Raw genomic sequence first — 22,305 nt, 5'->3', positions numbered from 1 at the left:
AGCGAAGACTATTGCAACATTGAACTGAACGGTACTCTTGGGTTATAACATTTAACTCTGAAATCGAGTGGAAGGTTGAAGCAAGAGAGAAAGAAAGCGCGAATGGGTTGGCGATTTTGACGCAGCCCCATTGGGTCTACGGAGGCTGCCCTCGCTACTTGGTGTTTGTCCCTCCAGCTGCGGTGGCTGGTGCCGTCGTGACGGGTTCCTCATCGTCCCAGGGTTTAAACTTGGACTTGCGCGGGAGGAAATGAGGGAACCACGAGGGCAACTGCAGCGTCTTGGTGACAGGGTCCGTAGCCGGGGTGGTGTGCGAGAGGCCAACGACGGGACTCGCGATGGCAGAAGCGTGGACGTGAACCGGCGAGGAAGGTATACTCCCGACATCACTCAAACTCGGCAACCGCTCGAAGCTGTTGTTCGTGGAGCCTCCAAGGGCACGTTGAAGCGCCTCGCGTTCCGCAGGAGAAGGCGCAAACGCGCGCAGGAGGGACGAGCTGGTTGAAGTGGTTGTGCTTTGGGAGGAGAGGCCGGTTGGGTTGAGCGCGTCGTACGGGACGGGGACGATGGGGAGGCCCAGAGAGGTCGTAGACTGGCTGGTTTGGCGTCCAAGGCTGAATGCTTTAGCATCTGGATTCAAACCCTTCTTTCCTCCTTGACTCTTATTGTTCAATCCCAACCTGAAATCGTCGTTGGTGATATAACCGAGTTCGTCCACCGCTGTACCGCTGTGAAGTGGCCATGTCCCGTTCTGGACAGCTACAGGTCCATCATAGGGTAAAAATTCGTGTAACGCGTGAGTAGACCGTTTGTTGCCGCTGTCGGTAAGCGCTGCGATCGTTCCGTTAGCATGGACCGATCGCTGCGAAGAACCACCATCCGTCAAAATGTTGCCAAAGCGCCCGATGTTCCTGTAGAAATCGTTTTCACCGGCGTACATGTCCAAGTTGTATGGGTACCCGTTGGAAGCATAGTTGTGGGGTCCGTGCTCGGCGTCGTCGCTTGAAGATCCGAACGAGCCGCGCTTGGAACCAGAGCTGGTGGTATGGGCCGGGGAAGGAAGCTGATTGTTGGCGTAGCCTTGCTCTTGATGCATGTCCGGACTGTGCTTGAGGTCCACAGGGTGATAAGGATGGGCGAACCTGGGATGTTGGACCAACTGGGATAAAGATTCGAAACTTGTCGGTGAGTACGGAGAGTCATTGAGGACATATTGTTCCTGCTGGGATAATTCTTGTCGGCGTTGTTCCGTTCGCTGCCTCAACGACTGTAACCGTTCCCGTTCCGAAGAAAGTTTATCCTCCAATTCCCTTGACCGTCGGGTTAAAGAAGCCAGAAGATCTTCCGTAGCTTTGATCTCCTTCTTCTTTGCCTCGAGAGCTTCTGACAGTTCCACATCGGGCTGAGACGCGTCGGAAGACTTTTTCTCGAGAAACGTCTTGTCGTCTGCGAGCTTCCCATGCAAAGTAGCTATCTCCTTGTCCAAAAAATCTATCCGTCGCTGAGCGGTGTCCCGGGTACTCTGCGCAGCCTTGAGTTTGCGTTCAGCTTCCCGTTTCACACTCTCCGCAGACCGTTTTGAATCATCCAATGTCTTTGTGCGCGCCTTTAACTCTAATCGCGCTGCATCTTCTTGACGTTTCCGATCACGGCACGAGTCGAGTTCGTGTTGAAGGATTTCGTGAGATTGAGAAGCAGAGAGCTGACATTCCGTTAATTGTGTGCGGAGTTCCTGGACAGAGGTTTGCGAGGTGGATATTTGGCGGAGAATTTCTGCGATGAGTGGGGAGTGTTCGAAGAGGCCAGATGTTGACCGCGAAGAGGGCGCTAACCGAGATGCATCGGAGGAAATAGGCTGGACCGGTGGGCAAGATGGAGCTGCTTGTGAAGCGATTGTTATATCCACGGGCTTTTCGCTCTGGGGCACTGGAATACGCTTTGTGGCATGCAGTGGCAGCGATGCGGTTTTAGACAGTGGCGGAGGAGAGCCATTTCGCAGTGACGAGGAAGATTTTGGTGGGCGGTCGCGATTTCGTAACCTGGGAGGCGAATTCTTCAACGGAAGATAAGGAAACGGTTTGGAACCCAGGGTAGCGCCTATCACGTATGTGTTAAGAAAATTCTACAGCGAACGAAGGAAATGGAGGGTGCGCACCATGGAAATCTGGCAACATGTCAAGATTTTTTATGCTAAGGATGCCTGAATTCCAGCCTTCTTCGTCCTTGGAGCGAGTCATGAGGTCCTGATACCAAGTCTCCCAAACACCACCTCTCCACCACTTGCCAAAAGCTCCGATGTACCATGAATCCGATATTGACCATCCATCCCGGTCATCGGATTGCGACGACTTTGCGACTGGGACCATAGCAGCGATGGTGAACAGAGCAAAACTGTGAAAGACGTGTTTTGGTGTCCTCAACGATATCGATGCACGGTTTGCAAAATGGAAGGGGCCGTTGTCGGAATTTGGGGACGAGGAACGAGCACGGGCGCCATGAGAGTAGATATTCGAGAAACGAGCATCGTGCACAGTTGTCTCGTCGTCGTCTAGGTTCTCATCTAGCCGGCTGAGGTGGTGGCGGAAAGACTGCTCGGTCAGGTACGCGCGAAAAGAGTTTTCCGACGGGTTTGTGAGATAGGCTGTGTTGTTGAGGAAAAAAAAAAGTTGAGTTTGGTGCGTTTGAGGAGAAAAAACTGGGGCCACACCAATGACGATGGATACGATGAAGAAAACGAGGAGGCAAAAGATTGACTGCAGATCGCTCTTGCCCAAAACCAAGCCGACCAACTCTGCAAAAGGATTGCGGAGGGACATGAGACTGAGGCAACCGAATGCGACGCTCATCGAGAGGAAGGCGAGGTCCTTCCAAGAGGATCTTGCAGTGTCAGAAGGATTGTTTTGGGCAGAGACAGGGCGTTGAGGTGATATCGTCGAGGACAGCTTGCCGATGGAACGACGACGAGGGGCACTCGCCGTCGAGGGCGCTCGATGATGATGGCAAAAGAGGCCAGGGAGAAGAAAAAAAAGGACTGGGAAGAGAGAGAGAAAAAAAAAGAGACGGTTGCGGTTGTGGGAAAAGGGAGCTGGTTGTCGTTGTGGACGATGAGCTCGAGTGGTTTGTGGTCGTCGTGCTCAGTGAAGAGCTTCAACTGGCCCCTCTGCGCGAACTGAATTTCCGGAGCCACCGCGGTCCGGTGTCCGGCCGGAGTATATTATGTAATTCCATTTATTAGTCTCATAACAATGTAGCTAAGTCGGATCCTAGTAGCATGCCCTGTCCAATGTACTTCGCATAGTATTTCTCCAGACTCTTCTTCTTCTTCTGTTTCTGAAAACTTGGGGCTTTCCAGGCCTCTTTGTTGTGTTCCCCAGGCTGACTCTCCTGCTGAGTCGGTTCTGGTGTAATTTGTAATGGATGGTCCCGTTTCCATCGGCCCACTTGCTGACCTAGTTGAGCCTGACCAACATCATTCTCGCTGTCCGTTCGACGCAAACTGCCCTCCGTCCGGAGTCTCTTGGCGGATCGCCGTTGTGGTTTCGACCCCTCGATATCCCCATCATACATCGTCTCGTCCTGACTTGCAACCTTGTGATGTCGCTTTGGCCCTTCTCCGCGGTGGTTTAGATTGAGTTGCGACAAGACGCCACTTTGAGGTTGACTCTGCGATTGGGACTGCGACTGCGATTGGGATTGGGATTGGGACATGGAGGTGTCCGAGTTGGGGACGAGGACTTTGCCTGTGGGCTGTTTGTCCAGTGGGGATGGAGGAGGTGGGACCCGGCGAGGAGGTAGGGGCGGTGGATGCATAAAATCATCGTCGTCGTCCACTTGGAGATGATCTGGGAATGTAGACTGGGGTGGGACGTCCAAATCCAGGGATTGAGGGGATGACTTTGGTGTGGGTGACCATTCGCTTATCAGACGTTCAGGGGACGTTTGAGGTGTGGATGGCATTGCTCGCGGGCTCGGCGTGCTGTTGGTCGTGACCATTGGGGATGATGGAGCTAAAGGTAAAGTTAGGATCGACCGCGCACGTTTAATCTCAGGCATCTTGCCCTCGGCTTTGGAACTGGGGCCGGCGGTGTGGCCGTCTTCGTAGACTAGGTCGTTGTGAGTATAGATCGAGGGAAATTTGGATGGGCTTACTTGGCTTGTCTCGCATGGAGAGGAATAATTCATTTGGTATCGGTGTAGTGTCCTGCCAATTGCCTAGTTCTCTACCAACTTTCGAACTCGACCCTTCGTTCTTGCGGTTTCTCAAAATGTTGCTGGACTTGACATGAGCTGCGGTACAGAAGCCAAGTTGATATACTCACCCATCACCTCCACCTTTTCTCATTCCTTCCATCCATTTCTTCAAGTCCTTGTGGTCTTCAATCGTCCGCGGAGCGTCAATGACACCTCGGACGCCCGACACCAAGTGTTTGATCGAGTCACATTCGAGCGCAAGTTGAGGTAGACGTGTGAGGCCGGCCTTTCCACCCAGCGGTACACGGGAGAATATTGCATTAAAGTTCTTGATGACGACTGTTGAGTAGAGCTCTTGAACCAGTTTCTCGGGGTGGGTGCTAAACACACAAGAGTCAGCTAGGATCGAGGGTATGGGCGGTTTTGGTCGTACATGGAGTACTCTTCCAGTGCATTCTTTGTAATTTTGATTGGGATAAAGTATTCTTTGTCGGATATTTGAGCCCAAACGAAGCTGTCCTTGTCAGACCCGTCGAATAGGAACTGCGAAACAGTCAATTGAGCGCTATCAACCATGCGACGGTGACTTGCCTCTATCAACTGCCCTCTGTGAAGTTTTGGATTGGGTGGAACAGAGCCTATTGAGCCTCCGTGTTTTTCTGCAACGTCTAGGAGATATGAAGCAATCCAAGGTCCTGTATTCGTCCCCATTGTGTAAAGCCAAACACGCTTGATCGCGTCCGACGCGACTGTTTATTTATGTCGGTCACGTGGACGTATTAAACTGGACCTGGTCCGGGTGCGTTGAGGACGGGCTTCTCGAGGAATGCGACAGTAGAGGCGACATTCCATCAATGTACCGTCTCGAGGGATGCCCTGTATATTTTAAACATTCCCGAAAGTAAACCAGAGTGCAATGCGCTGCAATAAATTGATTTTATTGTCGCTTGTCCGATGTATTTTTTCCCTGCAAGTATTTTGGACGACGCGTGGGGTAGCGTCGACGGGATGAGGAAGCGGGGTGGGCAAGGAGAGAGCGGACACTGCAGGGTGTCGGCTGCAGCGCCCACACTTGTTTTTTGGACAAACTGGGGACGCTGTAGCTTAGGTCATCGTTGGATTTGGTTTGCATTGATTTTCAGGCCCTTACATAAAGCCAGTTAGCTTGTTCAGCTTGTTCACCGCATCTCTCACCATCTCCAAGACGTCGAAACAACATTCGGGTATGAATTTGGACTCTATGACTATTGATACAGGAATTTCAGACACACTGACGACGACGGCGACAAAACTACTTTCGACATTTGCCCAAGTGAGGTTACACGCTGCTCTACTCGTTCTTCTGCTCGACGACGGTGGTCGAGGGCGCTACCTCGTTCTTCTGTTCCGAAGCCCCCTCCTTGGCCGCTGACTCGGGTGGGGGAGGTAAAGGAGCAGGTGCAGCAGCCGACAAGTTGGCGGCGCCTCCTGGCAACATTCCGGCATGGCTGAGCGCCGCTCGCAGGGCGGCATTCTCGACACGCAGCTGATCGACAAGGGCACGACACTCTTCCCACCGACGATTCGCCTCATCTGCGGACTGCAGGGCAGCATCGAGTAGCTGCGATCTCGACTCGAGATACTTGACATGTCTAAAGAGGGACGATGTTTCAGGGCTAATATAACAACAAAGGGGACTGGGACTAACTGATCACGACGCTCTCGGAAAGCACGTTGCGCCTTTCTGTTCTGCTCAGCACGTTTACTATTGCTCAAGGTGCGGCCTCCTGTGGTGGAGGTTGTTGCTGCCCTGGCTGGCTGCTGTTGCTGCTGCTGCTGAGGGGGCTGCTGGGGAGGTGGAACTTGGCCTGGCGGAGGCGGGGCCGCCATACCGGGAGGAAGACCGCCCGGTGTATAGTCGACTGGCGGGTAAGGGAAGCCTGGAGGCAAAGGACCTGGGATACCGTGGGGCGGTGGATGCATCAGGGCATGGGGAGGGGGTAATGCCACATGCTGCATCTGTTGGGGCTGTGGTTGAGGCTGGGGAGGCGGTGGCGGGGGTGGCTGCTCAGCGTTTGTGCTAGGCGGGGACTTGCGCTTTCTCCTTGTGGTGGCTGGAGGAGTTATAGTTGGTGGATCATCGCGCAAACGCATTGTAGATTGTTGCTGAGGCTGCTGCTGGGCCTGTTGTTGTTGTTGCTGTTGCTGGGCCTGTTCGAGTTGGGCCTGTTGTTGCTGTAAATGTTGAATTGTATTTTGAATTTCCTGAGCTTGCTGCTGAGCCTGCTGCTGTGAAGCTGCCTGATGCTGCTGCATGGTGACATTCGATTGTTGCTGGAACGAAAGCATTTCCTTGTAGCCGCGCCCTTGGTTTGATTTGCGGTGCAGAGAACCTGGCTGAGTCAGAAAATTCCAAACTTGGAAGCAATCCAAACAATATTCCCACGATACACGTGACTAAGCAGCAGGGGGAAGCAAAGTCGCAAGTGGGATTTGTTGGAAACGACTTGGAAGCGTCCATCACCGCCTTGAATGTCGACGCCGACCAAGGTCTCTTTCAGGCAGAAGCTTTTCAGGTCTCCCAGGAAAGACCTTCAAAAGGCTCCTGACAATAGTAAGTTTGTTTATTATACACTAGTCTCTCCCTCTAACTTTCTCTAGAACCTGGGACCGTCACAGGCGATGACCAGAACACAGACTCGGAGCCAGATCGCGAGCAGGCCTCCGTCGACACCTCTCTGACAGCGAGCAACCGCAGAACACCCTTCTATCGCAAGAAATCCAACAAATCTTCATCCTCCCAAGACGCTCTCTCCTCTGCCTCAAACTCGATCACCAAATCTTCCTCAGGGCCAACACGCTCGCGCCCCTCTTTTCTTTCTCGTGTTGTAAACAAGGTCGTCCCATGCGTTCCTGCCCCAGAAGGCCCCTATTCCAACGGTCTTCAAGCCGCCGTCCCACCAGCAGAACCTGCTGATGACCAACGCCCAGCTCTCTCCGTCGCCACCCAGGGAGCAGACGCCTTAAGCGCCCAGCAGAATGCACCTCTAAGCTCTGGAGAAGAGTCCCCGGCAATTGCAGCTGGATTCATCCCCGACCCAGACCCCGTTTCCATCCCCCAAACCCCGGATTCAGACGTCCTCGTTCCCCCTCCCATCCACACCCACGTTCTCCCTCCCGACGAGACGGACGGCCTCACATCAGGCGCAGTCCAACCCCCTGGATCCACCGGCACAGACGTCGCCAGAACCCCAACCCATGACTCTGGTTCGGATTCGGACAGGGCCAGCGTGTCCGATGACGAGGACTACCACATCCACGAGGAGGACGAGGAAGAGAGGCTCATCAGGAACGGTGGTTCCGGTATTCCCATTGGTCCCGTGAGTGCTTTTACTGTACTAGGCTCGTAATTGGCGTTCAACTGTGTACCCTAGGACGGCAACCCTAAACCCCTCCTACCGCCCATTGCCCCAGAGCATGTTGGCCGCAAATGCCTCGTTCTTGACCTCGACGAAACCTTGGTTCACAGTAGTTTCAAGGTATTATCCATGCCCCATATCTCGGTTTCATTCACTCATCCTGCTCCAGGCTGTGCAACAAGCGGATTTCATTGTTCCTGTCGAGATCGAGTACCATTGGCACCATTTCCATGTGTTGAAACGGCCAGGTGTCGACAACTTTTTGAAAAAGATGGGCGAACTATACGAAGTGGTGATATTCACAGCTAGTCTGAGCAAGGTAAATACAGAGTTGGGTGGCTCATTGAACTATAGCTGACGTTCTTCTAGTATGCCGACCCTGTGCTCGACAAGCTCGATATTCATCGCGTCGTCGCCCATCGGTTGTTCCGTGAGAGTTGTTACAACCACAAAGGCAATTATGTCAAGGTGCGTGAGACCGCGTGTTGTTGCGCCACTTGTTTTCCTGACCGCTATCCCCGCCGACAATAGGACCTCTCCCAACTCGGACGACCTATCGCGGACACCATCATCCTGGACAACTCTCCCGCCTCTTACATATTCCATCCCAACAACGCTGTCCCCGTTTCCTCTTGGTTTAACGATCCTCATGACGCCGAACTAACGGATTTGATACCCTTCCTTGCTGACCTTACCACTGTTCCTGATATCCGTGGAATCCTGGACGGCCACCGACACTAGTGATATCCCGCTGGGGTATATATATCCTGAACATCTGTATACCCACCTACGCGCATGCACACACTTGTAACTATAGCTTTCCCGGGTTCTGCCCTTGCTTTCTCTGCCCTTTTACTGTCTCTCTTTTCCTTGCTCTCGACATGGAGCCCCAAAACGGCATCTCCACTACACCACTCGTTTATATCTGTTTCCTTTTTCTTGTTTCTCAACTAGGTACTACTAACTACACGGGTTTGTACTGACTATGTAGACTACTACTCTGTTTTCCGAGATTATCGCTGTTCATTGGGGGAATATTATCTATTTTACATGTGAAAAGTGATGCGTCCCCAACAAACGCGTCGGCTCAAGCGCTTCTTCTTCCTCAACCTTCATCATGTCCACAAAGGCTGCCCCAAAATCCAAGCCCAAAAAGTGTAAGTCGTCGCTGTCGGCAACGTCGACAACGTGTCCTGACGTGTATTTTGTTCAGCGGCGCCGGCGGCGGTCAAGGCCTACCTCATCGCCTACAATGCGCTGTCAGCGGCTGGATGGTCGTACCTCCTCGTTCTGCTCATCGTCCACCTGTTCAACCTCGATGGCCAATCCCAAGCTGCGCCAGTTCCAACGCACTCACTGGTAAAAACTCTGTTGTTCAAGGTCAAAGGACTCCTCTCACTCGGACATGATACGGAACGGCCTCTTTCTTTCTTGCAGACCAAGCTCCCGCCCGCACTTCAACCCATCCTCGCCCGAGCCACTACAGCCTATGCAAGGATTGGCGAAAAGACGACATTTGTGCAGAGTTTTGCGATTTTGGAGGTTCTCCATGCCGTGCTTGGGTGGGTTCGGAGCCCGGTAGTCACTACTACCATGCAAGTCTCGAGCCGCCTCTTCCTTGTGTGGGGAATCACGGCGCAGTTTGCTGAGGTGCGTTGTTATCTCTGCATTGGTTGCTCTGGGGCTAAACGTGATATGGTAGACTCATTCGAACCCAATTTACGCGTCCATGGTATTGGCCTGGTCCGTCACAGAGGTCATCCGTTACACGTTTTACGCGCTGAACCTCCTCGGAACCTCCTCCCAAATCCTTTTGTGGTTGAGATACACGACATTCTACGTGCTTTATCCTCTTGGAGCCTCGTCTGAAGCTTTCCTCATCCTTTCTACTCTCCCTCATGTCGGTGTGTTCCCCAAGTGTCTCCATGCAACTGGAGGCAGCAAGCCCGTCAGCGAGTGGAATGTTGGACAATTGGCGAGGGGTGTTTTGTTCTTGATTTGGTGGCCTGGTGAGTTACGACTTTCGGTTGTGTGATGACGCTTGGCTGATTGGAGGACAGGTCTGTACGCGATGTATACGTATATGATTGGACAGAGGGGGAAGGTTTTGGGGGCGCCCAAGGCTAAGACCCTCTAAGTGGGAGAGCTACCGCTACGATATTTCATGACGAACGTCTACTACGTTTCGCTGTAATGGTTTTACGAGTAATGCATGGGCCTCTAGTTGTTGTTGATACTCTTGGAGAATCCGACTCGACCGCCGTTTGCGTAGTCAAACGTGCTGTACCCTGCGTATCGTTAGGTTTGTGTGGAGAGGGTGTGGGGGATTTCGACTGACATGATTTTAGAAATTCGTCGCCTGTGAGGGACTTGGATGTTATTGGGCAGTGATAGTGTGGAGGGGTTATGCTGCATACCGATGATTGCAAGGTTAGGAGGAAAGGCGCTTCCTAGTCCTAGGATCCCACCGACACAGTCCCTGGACGTCATTTAGATCGTTAGCTCAGTGATAAAGCGATTGATTACTTTGAATTCGCATCGGTTCGTCCTAGGATGGTGTAAGTTGGAAGGACGAGTGTTGATGGGTGCACGCACCAAGGTTAAAATCGAACGGGTGGATTGAAAATGCTTGTCCATCGAATGAAAAGGATATGTCCAGGGGTGAAGAGCATGGATAGGTGTATACACCTGCGAAATCATCGTTGGTGGCAAGTATTGCAGAAGGGAAGGGTGCTGACCTGCTCCGTATTGGGTCGCCGGTTTTGAGCCCGGGATCTACATCCGCTTCAGTATAGTCCGAAGTCTTTCACGAAGCACCCTACCAGTTTATAAAAGTTCAGGGCAATGTCATCAGGGAGGTAAATGAGTGTTGTCCCCGTGTCGATCGCCTTTTGGCGCATTAGTAGTTCTGTGAGTTCACTGCGGAACACGGAAATCCGGATGTACTCACAGCGACCAATTGGGTTGCGATCGAGTTGCCCTCGGAATTGACGGCGATATTGTCGAGTGACAGGGTCCAGTATGTTTTCGAGACAACCGGTAGCCATGATATTGGCCCTACGGCTTTAGAACCGTCGTAGCACCCGAAGCACACCTACCGAACGCGTCAATAGGATTCAGGGGGTTTTCAACCGAAGAAGCTCAACCTCGGATCCACTTTGCTGATTCCTAGCCAAATGGATCGAAAACAATGGAAGTCCCACATGTTTCCTCCTAATCAAGTTCTCGAAAAAGGTGGGTTTGTTGGTTTGTGAGATGGTCCCGAATGCGAGTCCTAGAAGGCCATCGTTGGGATATCCAGTAAAGTCGAGTGACTCGGAGGTGATGAGTGCAAAGGTTTGGTCTTCTATTTTGAGACCTTGGATTGAGACGACGTCTGTTACCACTGTGCCTACTACGTCGCCTGAGCCCTGATTGTATATGGTTAAGGCCCAATGTGAAGAATGCCAGAAGTCAAATAGACGAACGTATGATATTTGGAATGACTCGCTTTGAGATGAGTTGAATGTCGTGCTTCGGGAAGGGACAAACTGTTTATTGGTGCATTCCCTACATTCGTCCCCTGGTATCCAAAGATCCGCAGAACCGGTATCGATATCCACAGTCAACCTCTGCGGAGGCGTACCGAAGTCCAGAGGACCGTAGTATAAAACGTCGAGTGTCCCGTCAATGTCGTCGATGAGGGGTAAGACGGCGGTTGTTTCAGTTAGGATCGGTGGGATGAGAGGAACATCGTCCGCATATACTTTTGAGGAATCGGAGCCGGGATGAGGGCGGAGAACGTTGCTGAGGGGGTTGACTGGAAAGGTGTGGGAGATGTCCGGTGGTCCGTTGGGACTTAACCCCACTCCTGCGAGGACCTTTGCGGCTTGTTCGTACTTGGAAAGGAGGGAGCGGAGCTCTTGTTTCTTGGGGGAGGTCAGTGAAAGGATACAACCAGCGAGGAAGGAGAATCGAGACGAACTGCGAGTGCTGCGTCAAAGAGGCGGGCTTCGGGGGTTGTGTGTAGAGGAGGCTTTTGGCGCATGGAACGTTGTTGGAAGATGGCTATGAATCGGCCATTTTGTGCTGGTCGGGCAGTAGTTTGGTACGAGAGGATCGTCAGGTGAACCCAGAGCCAGGTAAGGGTGAAATAAACCATTGTGAAAGTTAGATGGTAAGAATTAGGGCATTTTGGAATGGAACATCTGAATGGTGCACGAGATTCTGAAGTGGACTGGTGGTCATTGTCGCAATCAGGGAGCTAAAGCGCAGGCGTGATGCGAGTTGGGCAAGAGAGTCCAGACTGGATTCGAAGAGTACTAATATACAATTTGAATTCATTGGGAGTCCTGTGATCCACTCGTCAAAAGACGGAAAGCGAGCATGAACGAAAAGCCACAACCAAAATTTTCATGTTCTCTGCACTCCTCATCTTCTCTGCAGAGGATCGGGATCGGCGAAAGGGTCCTCTGATTGGACGAGTGGGCGTGTACTGTGCGGGGAGTGTAATGGCACCATGGTGATATCGTCATAGTCCTGGTGGTACCTCTCCCTTGTCGGGCTTCCCAGATGCCTATCACCTGCAAAAGAGGCAGCAGGTGGCTTGTTCAGGCTTGTAGGTGAAGCCAAGGTCGAGGCCCTTGGTGTATCTGGAAGCGTAGGCTTGTTATCGAAGTTCCTCCATCCTTCGCTGTTTAGTTTCCAGCGCCCACTGTTGCGATGAGCTGCAGAGGGGGAGGATGATCCTCGGCGTTTGAGGTAGAGTAGTGTGATTATGACTGCGGCAATAACGGCAAGGGCGCCTAGTATCCCTCCAGCTATCACACCCCGACGAGAGGTGTGGTTTTCTCCCTGAGCAACCGCTGAAGAGGGGGCCGGGTGACTGCGGGTGATGGTGTAAGTCGTGGGCGTAAGTGTAATTGTACTACGAGTCGGTCGAACGGAGTCAGAGAGGGAGGCTGGAATAAGGCGAATGGTGGAGCTGGCGCTGGCTAATGCGGGTGTTGTTGATGCTGCTGATAAGGAGATTATCGATTCGTTACTGGTGTCTTGGCGGGCGACGAATGCAGCGAAGGTGAATAATGGAAAGAGGGAAGCTGCTCTGATCAGTGCCAGGGCAAGGGCTGGGGATGGGCGCATGGTGGGCGCTCGGTGAACCGTCGAAGGTGGTATAGCGTCCCCTGAGCTTCGAGGTCCTTATATGTTGTTCTCAAGAAGTCCGGGTTATTCCCGCTGGTACACATAAACCTAGCCCTGATATAGTGCCTTCATCAGCGTCAAGATAAACTTAGTATATGAGGAAAAAGCTGGAGCTGACCCTGTGACCTTCCGACTCGGAGGCGTCACTGAGTCTCGAGTCTCTGATTCGGCGGCTGGTTGTATTCACAATTTCGCTACCTGAACGCAACCAAAGTGTTAGACAAGAGATAGCCGGTCGCTTCCATACAACCTTTCCGTCATGGTTCTGCCAGCCATACTCATCTGCCAGCTCTCACTTTTGGTGTTTCTTCGTGGCGCCTTAGTTGTGGCGGAGAGATACCGCTTGAAGGACAGTTTTATTGGTTCGGAATTCTTCGATTCGTGGACTTGGGAGACGTTTCAGGACCCTACTCACGGACGTGTCAATTATGTTGATCTGCAGACGGCCCTTCGGAATAACCTGTCTTACGGTGAGTAGCCTCCGTCATATAACCAAAAGAGGGTTGACTCGACCCTATTCTGAATGGACGTCAGCCACGGAGGATAAATTCGTGATGAGGGCGGACCATTGGAGCACGATTCCGCCATTTAGTCGTGGAAGGGACAGTATCCGGGTAAAATCGAAGAATGCGTATACGGAGTCGTTAATGGTGTTAGATTTGGAACACATGCCGGAGGGATGTGCGACTTGGCCTGCGTGGTGGACGCTGAGTAGGAATGGTCCGTGGCCAAATGGAGGAGAAATAGATATCATCGAAGGTACGCCTTGGAGTGCAGATGAGAGGTTAGCAAATGTCAACAGGTAAGTAGGTGTCAATCGCAATGCCCAGAATGCGGCGACTTTGCATACGAGCGCAGGATGCACTATGGCCGCTGTAAGAAGACAGGCAGGGTGAGTAGACATTTGTCCCGTCTACAGTGCGGCACTAAACGGTGATTGTTTAGTGCATCATCATCAACCGACTGTGACGCTGCAGCAAATGGAAATCAAGGATGCGGGACGACCTTCTCAAGGACCAGCTCGTATGGGTCTGCATTCAATCAGCAAAATGGTGGATGGTTCATCATACAAAGATCTTGGAGTAAAGGTATAAACGTCTGGTTCTGGTCTCGACATGACGAAAAGGTTCCTGCGTGTGTCAAGTACGGATCAGGGCTGATGGAGATTGGAGACGATTGGGGCTTACCTGAGGCTTCATTTACGTTCGAGACGTGCCCCTATAGCGAGCACTTTGACGAGCACCAGATTATCTTCGACCTTACGTTTTGTGTAAGTTATTTCGTTCTGGGAAAACGCGACCTGACACGAATTTCAGGGAGATTGGGCTGGGAGTACGTTTGGCGCTTCTGGATGCGGAACCATGGCGTGCGACGACTGTAAGACAACCTGCCCATCGTCAAACCAGACTAATCTCGCTATAGACGTCGACCACAATCCTTCTGCTTTCGAGAACGCTTTCTGGGAGATCAATAGTTTGCGGGTATATACGCCTTTGAAAGAGCTTTGGGACAAGGAGCATTTCCTTGGCATCGCACATTTGTTACTTTAAAGCTCCGAAAGAATATGACGCGGTCACATGACTGATGATGTTCGCACGCTGCCTCATGTTCTGGTCAGTTCAGTTGGAATCCCTGGCACAGCTTCAACCGAGTCCTTCATCCTTTTACCATGGTAAGCTTATTTAGTCGACGTTGTAGACGTTTCTGACAGCGGTAAAGGACTTTCTACAGTTATCAGACAAGCTGAAGAGCGATATAGCCCTCCCAGACGCTGAAGATACCTGGGAACGTGTAGCCAAGGCTCTCACCTCGCTCAAACAGTCTTGCGACGCTCGCCAATTCGACGAACCCAGTGATGTCGTCCAGACAATCAAGACATTTCAGACCTCGATTATCAACTCGATGAACTCGGAGAGGACGAGATTGTGCTTGGCCGCGCTAGATTTGGTGGATGCTGTGGCAGTCGCCTGCGAAGTCAAGTTCGAACCTCTCATTCCTGTTCTCCTCCCGGCCTTGTTAGTGCTGTGTGGGAGGACGAATAAGGTTATCGTCAACAGAACGAAGGGGTGCATCATGTCGATCGTGGAGTGCACGCAGGTTGCGGGCGTTCTTCCGTATTTCCTCGGCCAGCTTGGGGAGAAGGCGAACACAGTGCGACTGGTTGCCGCTGAAGCTGCGCTGGCGTGCGTCAAGTGCTGCAACCCACCAGACTTGGAGAAGGAAGCGAGAGCAGGGGATATTGAGAGTATTATTCGCAAGGCAGCCAGGGATGCGAATGCAGATGTGAGAAAAGTCGGACGAGAGTTGTTTGGAGCGTATAAGATTCTATTACCTTCCCGTGTCGATCGGTGAGTTCTCACTTATGGATGTGTTCCAATGCATGCTTAGGGTATATTTACTAGATTCACTGCTCCACTGACCCCGACAATAAGAAAATATCTCGACATCAAGAGCGCCCCTGCTGCTGCCAGCAAGCCAGGAGCTAGTCTCACGAGGGTAAAATCGATGTCGGCACTCAATGTCAACAGGGCTATCGAGTCCTCCAAGGCTGCTGGCAAGCATTCACGGAATCCTTCCGTCAATACAATGGCTACTACGAGTAGCGTCGCCACCGCAGCATCGAAGGAGCCCTCCAGACCACGGCCAGCCTCTCGCATGGATCGCCTCCAGAAATCCACTACCACGTCGCAGCCCGCCACTCGCACTGTTCCAACGACAAAGCCAGTTCAACCGACAAGGCCGGAACAACCGAAAAAATTGGTCTCACAATCTGGAAGTGCAGGGCCGTCGAGGGTGATTGCACGACCAGCGTCTGCAGAACCTACTTCCCAGGCTGCCATCCGACCTCAAAGAACAATGCCTACTGGTGTCACTCGTTCGCTCACAACCCGTCCCCCCGTTGCATCGGGATCAACCCTCAACGTTTCTGGCCCACGTCGTGTCCCTCTCCCTCCTCCGTCCCTCTCTCAATCTCAATCGAGTGATAAACAGCCAAGTCGACCGAATTCAGTGCAGGGCCGACGTATACCTGCCAAGGGTGTGGAGAAGCCGACGTTCAGTACGAGTAATAGTACAACCACCAGTCGAACAGTCACGAGAACGGTCACAAAGGCAGCGGAGAAACCGACGAGTCGACCAACGAGGCCGACCACCAAAGCTGTGGCGTCGAGTTCTTCGAATTCGATGCCTCCCCCCAAGGTCCCTGCCAAAGCACGACCGGGTTTGACCCAGCCAACTTTGGCACAGATGGCGAGAATGAAGGATAACGTTGTTCGCAAACCTGCTGCTGCGACTTCAAAGGCTGTTGCACCCCTTGCTGCGAAGACTGCAACCAAAGCCGGCTCTTCGAGCAAGGTGGTCGCTGTCACCAAGACAAAGGCGGGATCGGTCCTACGTGACGGTGCACCCAGGTCGAATGCGAAGGAAGCTCCCGTTGTGGTTGCCAAAGACGCAGTGGTCGAGGAAAAGGTAGAGCAAGAGAAGGCTGAGGAGATCGTTGAAGAGGAGCAGGCCGAACGAAAGTTGATTGTAGTGATTGCAAAGGAGGAGGAAGAGGAAGCGGGACAGGTCCCTCAGCATTTGCCCGCTGTTGTTGTAGAATCCGCCGACGACACGCTTGAAGGGGAAGACGATGACCATGACATGGAAGAAGTCGAGATCCCAGCACCAGGGGCTTCCGATGACAAGAGTCCCATTACACCGAACGCCCCCATTACACCTCCGAATCCCAACATTCAGCTCGGCATCTCGTGGAATGTCCACGAAGCCAAGACCCCCATCTCCGCTTTGCTCAGCTCCATTCAGCAAGGATTTGAATTCTCACCCGCGTCACCTCTCTCCCCTCCGCAAGGATATCAGGACGTTCAGCCTCTCGCGCTATTCTGAACGGGCCGCATTAGGATTTTAGGATATATCCCGACATTATGTAGCATTTTCTAATTACGGTTTTGCCATATAGAGTTTGTTGAGCAGCGACGTGGCAAATGTCGATGTTGCTGGCAACTACGAGTGTGCCTGGAAAGTCGTTGATTCTCTGAGTAAATTTGAGCGCCAATTGCATGGCAGAAGACGGTGATGACGGACCACTAGTGAGAAAGGTATCGACGACCCTTTGCGAGTCTGTTGGCAAGGACGCGACGACCGGCCGCTGTCTTCTTGCGTGCGAGGAAGCCGTGTCTGCGCTTTCGTTTACGTTGGGAAGGCTGGTATTCGACGCCCTTCTGGACTGAGCGCGCTTGCATGAGAGCTCCGAGGACTGGCGACCGGGAGAGGGAAAATGCGGGCTGTGGCAGGAAGCTAGACGACGTCAAGGACGGTCTGTGGAACGTCGAGCGCAGCGACGAGAGTGGCCATTGCTGGGTCGGACGCGACGAAACTGCGCGAGGGACGACGTCGGTGACGAGCCTTGGCAAACGAGCCAGGAACTGGAGGAGACGAGGCATTTGGTTCAATTGCAAAAGGCAATGTCCACCGACCGACTTTGTGGAAATGGGAATCTTTGCCGGCACGTGACTTTTGAGTGGTGTCGTGACTTTCTCGAGTCAGTCGGATTCTTCATTTAGTCCAAGGCAGATGCACAGAGCCCAGCTTTTTTACAGACGCTCATCATCGCCCTGGTTCTGTCGTCGTCGCTGGCTGGCAACAATGTCCTCAAATTCACAGTACACAGGTCCCTGGACATCCCGCCGTGTCCGAGAAGAATTCTTCGAGTACTTCAGGGCTAGGGACCACACTTTTGTTCGTTCGTCCCCGACAATCCCTTTCGATGACCCGACTCTGCTCTTCGCCAATGCTGGCATGAACCAGGTGGGTGATAAGCTTCCTGGCCCTTCAGATCAGCTAAAAACGCTTCTCTAGTACAAATCAATATTCCTGGGCACCGTCGATCCCAACTCTGAGCTTTCCAAGGTCAAGCGTGCCTTCAATTCCCAGAAGTGTATCCGTGCTGGCGGAAAACACAACGGTATGTCTCCATTCGTCGACGATAAGCCTGTTATTCACGATCCAAAGATCTCGACGACGTTGGAAAGGATTCCTACCACCACACCTTTTTCGAGATGTTGGGCAACTGGTCCTTTGGCGATTATTTCAAAGTGAGCATTGCGTTTTCGTCCTGATCTTTTGGTTCTGATGATTTGTTTAGAAAGAAGCTATCAAGTACTCCTGGGATTTGTTGACTCGCGTATACGGCCTCTCCCCGGATCGACTCTACGTCACATACTTTGAAGGAGACCCCGCCAACGGTCTTGAACCCGATTTGGAAGCCAAAGAGTGCTGGCTCGAATATTTGCCTGAGGACCGTGTCCTTCCTGGAAATGCAAAGGATAACTTCTGGGGTGCGTGGTGTCACCCTCCCGAGTTGGATTTGGCTAACCGACGTGGCAGAGATGGGCGCTACCGGTCCCTGCGGTCCCTGCAGGCGAGTTTAGACGCCACCACCTCGATTGCAACATGTATTAACTCAATTGCAGCGAAATCCACTACGACCGAATTGGTGGACGCCAAGCTGCCCACCTTGTCAATCAGGACGACCCCGACGTTCTCGAGATCTGGAACAATGTCTTTATCCAGTTCAACCGCGAACCTGATGGCACCCTCAAGCCCCTCCCCGCCAAACATGTCGATACAGGAATGGGCTTTGAGCGACTCGTTTCAGTTATTCAAGACAAGCGATCCAACTACGACACCGACGTTTTCACGCCTATCTTTGCCAAAATCCAAGAGTTGTCGGGTGTTAGGCCATATGAGGGTCGATTTGGTGCTGATGACGCGGATGGCATTGACACTGCCTACCGTGTTGTTGCAGACCATGTTCGAACTTTGACCTTTGCCCTCAGCGACGGGGGTGTTCCCAACAACGTCGGGCGAGGATACGTCCTGCGACGTGTTCTTCGACGAGGTTCGCGGTACGCCCGCAAAAAGCTCGGTGTCCCTATCGGATCCTTCTTCTCTTCCCTTATGCCCGTTGTGGTTGAGACTATGGTAAGTTAAGATGTACACCGCCTATCGTCCATCAACTCACGCCCCTTTCAGGGTGACATTTTCCCCGAGATTACCAAGAAGGTGGATGATATCAAGGAAATCCTTGACGAAGAGGAGGAATCCTTCTCCCGCACCTTGGATCGTGGTGAAAAGCTCTTTGACCAATACGCCGCCAAAGCCAAAGCCGAGGGCAGAAAGGAGCTCAGTGGTGCTGATGTCTGGCGACTCTACGATACCTACGGTTTCCCCGTTGATCTCACCCGATTGATGGCTGAAGAGTTGGGCTTGGGTATCAATGATGCGGAGTTCGAAGAGGCACAAAGAAAGTCCAAGGAGGCGAGCAAGGGTACCGCCAAGAAGGACACTGCTGAAATCGTCAAGCTCGACGTCCATGAACTGGCTATCCTCGAGAAAGACGACAGCGTTCCTAAAACCGATGATTCTGCCAAGTTCGGTCAGTGCTATCGCTCTCCTCCCGGGTTTATCCTATCTCAACGTGCTCTTCGACAGGCACTGGTAACATTACTGCCACTGTCAAGGCCATTGTCTACGACAAAAAGTTCCTCACTTCCACCCAGGATATCCCCGAAGACGCAACCTTTGGTGTCATCTTGGACAAGACCAGCTTCTACGCTGAATCCGGTGGTCAGGAATATGACACTGGAAACATTGTCATTGATGGTGCTGCCGACTTTGAAGTCACCAACGTCCAAGTCTACAACGGTTACGTCGTGCACACTGGTCACCTCAAATATGGGCAGCTCGATGTTGGCAGCGAGGTCATCTCTTCGTATGACGAGCTCCGACGATGGCCCCTTCGCAACAACCACACCGCGACCCACATTCTCAACTTTGCATTACGGGAGGTTTTGGGCGACCATGTCGACCAGAAAGGCTCCCTCGTCGCTCCTACCAAGCTCCGATTCGACTTTTCGCATAAAGCTGGCATCACACTTCCCGAATTGACCAAGATTGAGTCTATGAGCATCGATTGGATAAAGAAGAACGTCAAGGTGTATGGCAAAGACCTTGACCTCAACTTGGCCCAAAAGATCCCTGGACTCCGTGCGGTATTTGGAGAGACGTACCCTAACCCTGTCCGGGTTGTTACGCTCGAGTATTCCGTGGACGAGATTGCGGCGGATATCGAGAATCCCAAGTGGAGACAGACTTCTATCGAGTTCTGCGGTGGAACGTGAGTCGTTCTTTTGTTTTTGGCCTGGGAACGCGATTGATGTTCGGAAACAGCCATGTTGCAAAGACTGGTGATATCAAGGGTTTCGTCATCACGGAAGAGTCTGGTATTGCCAAGGGTATCAGGCGTATCATTGCTGTCACTGGCCATGAAGCTGCCGAGGTTACTCGTGTCGCTCAGGCTCTTGAAGAAAAGCTTAACCAAGCCGATGCTCTGGACGGCAAGGCCAAGGATGCTGCTTTGAAGGCATTGACTGTGGTATGTACTCACCTTGGACCTAGTGTCACCTGTCCCTAGAATGAATTCGCCTGCAGGAACTCGGTCAAGCCGATATTTCCGTTCTCAAGAAGGCGGAACTGAAGGACAAGTTGAATGCCATGCGCAAGGCGTTTGACAAGGCAGTCAAAGAGAAGGAAGCTGCTGCTGGGAAGAAAGCTCTTGAGGACTTCCAGAAGCACTTTGTCGAGAACCCCAACGCCCAAGTGTATATTGCTTTGGTCGAGGCTGGGGGAAATGCCAAGGTGAGTTTGAACGAAGTCTCGTCGGAACAAGGAGCTGATGGTTGATTTGTAGCTCTTGCAAAGTATCGCCACCGCTGCCCGCAAGGCAGAAAAGTCGATTTACGTTTTCAGCCATGATGCAGAGCAGGGCAAAGTTCCCCATGTCAACTACGTTGCACCAAATTTAAAGGCTCAGGGTGTTGATGCACGACAATGGGCTGCAAAGGTCACTGACCTTATTGGTGGCAAGGTAAGCCTGTCCAGTTGAGGAGTATTGCGATGTGTGTTTGCTAACGCATCGGCGCATAGGCTGGAGGAAAAGAGGAGAGTGCGCAGGGTGTTGGGTCGGAGGCCAGCAAACTCCAGGAGGCCATCGCAGCTGCTAGGCAGCATGTTGAGAAGTACTTGTAAAATCCGCAACGTACTTAGATTGCATGGGGCGTGAGTGTATTGGTATAGAGCTTTGTGCGTCCATCTGTTTTCGTGCTTTTTAGTCGCTTTTATAATGGGAGAATTTGCTTTCGCCGGGCTCTACGCATCCCTAACATCCTTGGAAAACTCATTTGTTATAGTGGAATTGGGAGCAAAAAATGCTGCAACCTGCCCTTTATCCACGTAGAAGTGAAATTTCGTGATCGCTTGTTGGTTCCTACTATCAGATGACTTTCCAACGATCCGGCCATTGAGAATAGGCTTGACGGGGGTTTTGAAAGAACATTGTGAGTGCACAAAGCCTTCCACATCTCCAGGCCCGAAGGAAGGTTGGCGATGTGGGAACAATTTCGATCTCTCTGACTATGCTCGAATCCTTTCGCCTTCGGTAACCAATGAGGAGACCCTCCAATATGTTTGGCCTTGTTAGATACAGACGTCGTCGCCTTCCCACTACAGGGCCCGTGCGAAATCAACGCAAAAGTCGCTATCGCCAACGTCGAGCGCGCAACGTCCAAAGGCCCCCATCAAGCACGAGAAGACACCGTCTGGTGAGTATATGCTGCGAGTGCCGTCGAGCTGCGCAGCCTGCGTGCTGTTGAGGAGGATGGTCGATTTTGGCGGGCTGCTGCAGGCTGGATGGCACGGCGTAGGTTGGATGACGATCTGGAGGGCTGATTTGCTCTCATTTTAGCCGTTCACCATGTCTCTCGTCGTTCCGGAAGCCCACCAGCAATTCCAGGTATGAAGCCGTTAGGAGAGGATACACAGGGATCGGTTTCTGACGGTCTCCCCAGCACATTCTCCGTCTCCTCAACACCAATGTTGACGGTAAACGCAAAATCATGTATGCATTGACCGAGATCAAGGGTGTTGGTCGCCGATACGCCAACTTGGTCTGCAAAAAGGCCGACGTCGACCTCAACAAGCGGTGGGTTTTGGCCCGTTAGAAAACGCTCTCCAAGATCTCATTTAAAATTGGTCATTTAGTGCTGGTGAACTCAACTCTGACGAACTGGAGCGCATCGTTACCATCATCCAAAACCCCACCCAATTCAAGATCCCTACATGGTTCCTGAACAGACAAAAGGACATTGTCGACGGCAAGAACTACCAGATTCTCTCCAACGGTGTCGACTCGAAGCTCCGTGATGATCTCGAGCGATTGAAGAAAATTCGTGCCCACCGTGGTCTCCGACACTTCTGGGGCCTCCGTGTCCGTGGTCAGCACACCAAGACGACCGGTAAGTGTTTTATTCTCAAGGTTGGTTGGCTGTTTGATGCTCATTTGTCTCAGGTCGTCGCGGAAAGACCGTTGGTGTGTCGAAGAAGCGTGGTTAGATGTACTATTTTGCCTGTCTCTATTCATTCCAATACACACTGCATGCAGCGCATTTTCTTTTTCGAGGAATATATCGCTTGAGAG

The 22,305-nt window shown here is 52.2% G+C and overlaps 11 protein-coding genes across 11 annotated transcripts; 5 read left to right on the top strand and 6 right to left on the bottom strand.

Moving 5' to 3' along the window:
• Positions 1 to 154: 154 nt before the first annotated feature.
• Positions 155 to 2,816, bottom strand: CC1G_11548 (hypothetical protein; the record flags this gene model as incomplete). Its single annotated transcript, XM_001830488.2, has 3 exons — positions 155 to 2,097; positions 2,156 to 2,641; positions 2,708 to 2,816. The coding sequence occupies 3 exons, from the start codon at positions 2,814 to 2,816 to the stop codon at positions 155 to 157; spliced, it is 2,538 nt and encodes an 845-aa protein (XP_001830540.2).
• A 421-nt stretch (positions 2,817 to 3,237) lies between these two features.
• Positions 3,238 to 4,902, bottom strand: CC1G_11547 (hypothetical protein; the record flags this gene model as incomplete). The annotated part of the gene is made up of 4 exons (XM_001830487.2): positions 3,238 to 4,103; positions 4,150 to 4,271; positions 4,320 to 4,571; positions 4,625 to 4,902. The coding sequence occupies 4 exons, from the start codon at positions 4,900 to 4,902 to the stop codon at positions 3,238 to 3,240; spliced, it is 1,518 nt and encodes a 505-aa protein (XP_001830539.2).
• Positions 4,903 to 5,406: 504 nt separating this feature from the next.
• On the bottom strand, positions 5,407 to 6,548 carry CC1G_11546 (hypothetical protein). Its single transcript, XM_001830486.2, has 2 exons — positions 5,879 to 6,548; positions 5,407 to 5,822 (listed from the first exon to the last, which is right to left on the bottom strand). The coding sequence occupies exons 1-2, from the start codon at positions 6,517 to 6,519 to the stop codon at positions 5,522 to 5,524; spliced, it is 942 nt and encodes a 313-aa protein (XP_001830538.2). The 5' UTR covers positions 6,520 to 6,548; the 3' UTR covers positions 5,407 to 5,521.
• Positions 6,549 to 6,702: 154 nt separating this feature from the next.
• CC1G_11545 (protein phosphatase) lies at positions 6,703 to 8,330 on the top strand (the record flags this gene model as incomplete). Its single annotated transcript, XM_001830485.2, has 5 exons — positions 6,703 to 6,784; positions 6,832 to 7,550; positions 7,759 to 7,908; positions 7,959 to 8,057; positions 8,121 to 8,330. The coding sequence occupies 5 exons, from the start codon at positions 6,703 to 6,705 to the stop codon at positions 8,328 to 8,330; spliced, it is 1,260 nt and encodes a 419-aa protein (XP_001830537.2).
• A 376-nt stretch (positions 8,331 to 8,706) lies between these two features.
• CC1G_11544 (protein tyrosine phosphatase) lies at positions 8,707 to 9,863 on the top strand (the record flags this gene model as incomplete). Its single annotated transcript, XM_001830484.2, has 4 exons — positions 8,707 to 8,746; positions 8,803 to 9,239; positions 9,292 to 9,598; positions 9,650 to 9,863. 4 exons carry the CDS (start codon positions 8,707 to 8,709, stop codon positions 9,724 to 9,726), a joined length of 861 nt encoding a protein of 286 aa, XP_001830536.1. The 3' UTR covers positions 9,727 to 9,863.
• A 512-nt stretch (positions 9,864 to 10,375) lies between these two features.
• CC1G_11543 (pepsinogen A) lies at positions 10,376 to 11,730 on the bottom strand (the record flags this gene model as incomplete). Its single annotated transcript, XM_001830483.2, has 5 exons — positions 10,376 to 10,477; positions 10,540 to 10,683; positions 10,736 to 10,999; positions 11,057 to 11,497; positions 11,554 to 11,730. The coding sequence occupies 5 exons, from the start codon at positions 11,728 to 11,730 to the stop codon at positions 10,376 to 10,378; spliced, it is 1,128 nt and encodes a 375-aa protein (XP_001830535.2).
• Positions 11,731 to 11,905: 175 nt separating this feature from the next.
• CC1G_11542 (hypothetical protein) lies at positions 11,906 to 12,768 on the bottom strand. Its single transcript, XM_001830482.2, has one exon. The coding sequence runs from the start codon at positions 12,708 to 12,710 to the stop codon at positions 12,000 to 12,002; it is 711 nt and encodes a 236-aa protein (XP_001830534.1). The 5' UTR covers positions 12,711 to 12,768; the 3' UTR covers positions 11,906 to 11,999.
• Positions 12,769 to 13,029: 261 nt separating this feature from the next.
• On the top strand, positions 13,030 to 16,655 carry CC1G_11541 (endo-1,3(4)-Beta-Glucanase chain A; the record flags this gene model as incomplete). Its single annotated transcript, XM_001830481.2, has 9 exons — positions 13,030 to 13,240; positions 13,305 to 13,529; positions 13,581 to 13,662; positions 13,716 to 14,040; positions 14,087 to 14,147; positions 14,193 to 14,251; positions 14,389 to 14,442; positions 14,490 to 15,118; positions 15,173 to 16,655. The coding sequence occupies 9 exons, from the start codon at positions 13,030 to 13,032 to the stop codon at positions 16,653 to 16,655; spliced, it is 3,129 nt and encodes a 1,042-aa protein (XP_001830533.2).
• Positions 16,656 to 16,855: 200 nt separating this feature from the next.
• On the bottom strand, positions 16,856 to 17,212 carry CC1G_14228 (hypothetical protein; the record flags this gene model as incomplete). The annotated part of the gene is made up of 1 exon (XM_002911649.1): positions 16,856 to 17,212. One exon carries the CDS (start codon positions 17,210 to 17,212, stop codon positions 16,856 to 16,858), a length of 357 nt encoding a protein of 118 aa, XP_002911695.1.
• A 202-nt stretch (positions 17,213 to 17,414) lies between these two features.
• On the top strand, positions 17,415 to 20,979 carry CC1G_11540 (tRNA synthetase class II; the record flags this gene model as incomplete). Its single annotated transcript, XM_001830480.2, has 11 exons — positions 17,415 to 17,576; positions 17,628 to 17,733; positions 17,781 to 17,863; positions 17,914 to 18,179; positions 18,242 to 18,752; positions 18,804 to 19,206; positions 19,263 to 19,947; positions 20,001 to 20,205; positions 20,262 to 20,468; positions 20,521 to 20,697; positions 20,757 to 20,979. 11 exons carry the CDS (start codon positions 17,415 to 17,417, stop codon positions 20,856 to 20,858), a joined length of 2,907 nt encoding a protein of 968 aa, XP_001830532.2. The 3' UTR covers positions 20,859 to 20,979.
• A 594-nt stretch (positions 20,980 to 21,573) lies between these two features.
• Positions 21,574 to 22,286, top strand: CC1G_14227 (40S ribosomal protein S18). Its single transcript, XM_002911648.1, has 4 exons — positions 21,574 to 21,621; positions 21,677 to 21,810; positions 21,870 to 22,123; positions 22,177 to 22,286. The coding sequence occupies exons 1-4, from the start codon at positions 21,583 to 21,585 to the stop codon at positions 22,218 to 22,220; spliced, it is 471 nt and encodes a 156-aa protein (XP_002911694.1). The 5' UTR covers positions 21,574 to 21,582; the 3' UTR covers positions 22,221 to 22,286.
• Positions 22,287 to 22,305: the final 19 nt, after the last annotated feature.

Source organism: Coprinopsis cinerea (genome assembly GCF_000182895.1).
Source record: "Coprinopsis cinerea okayama7#130 chromosome 3 map unlocalized cont3.3, whole genome shotgun sequence".
In the NCBI taxonomy this organism is placed as follows: Eukaryota; Fungi; Basidiomycota; class Agaricomycetes; order Agaricales; family Psathyrellaceae; genus Coprinopsis; species Coprinopsis cinerea.
The sequence above is the reverse complement of the archived record's forward strand: the minus strand, read 5'-3'. Positions and strand labels throughout refer to the sequence as shown.

What these genes read in the sequence shown, in the direction of transcription:
- CC1G_11546 (XM_001830486.2), bottom strand. Translation starts at nt 6,519, where the DNA reads ATGCTTTCGTTCCAGCAACAATCGAATGTCACCATGCAGCAGCATCAG. An exon ending in TTCCGAGAGCGTCGTGATCA is followed by an intron (nt 5,823 to 5,878) that starts GTTAGTCCCAGT and finishes GTCCCTCTTTAG; the next exon opens with ACATGTCAAGTATCTCGAGT.
- CC1G_11542 (XM_001830482.2), bottom strand. Translation starts at nt 12,710, where the DNA reads ATGCGCCCATCCCCAGCCCTTGCCCTGGCACTGATCAGAGCAGCTTCC.
- CC1G_14227 (XM_002911648.1), top strand. Translation starts at nt 21,583, where the DNA reads ATGTCTCTCGTCGTTCCGGAAGCCCACCAGCAATTCCAG. An exon ending in AAGCCCACCAGCAATTCCAG is followed by an intron (nt 21,622 to 21,676) that starts GTATGAAGCCGT and finishes CGGTCTCCCCAG; the next exon opens with CACATTCTCCGTCTCCTCAA. An exon ending in TCAGCACACCAAGACGACCG is followed by an intron (nt 22,124 to 22,176) that starts GTAAGTGTTTTA and finishes CATTTGTCTCAG; the next exon opens with GTCGTCGCGGAAAGACCGTT.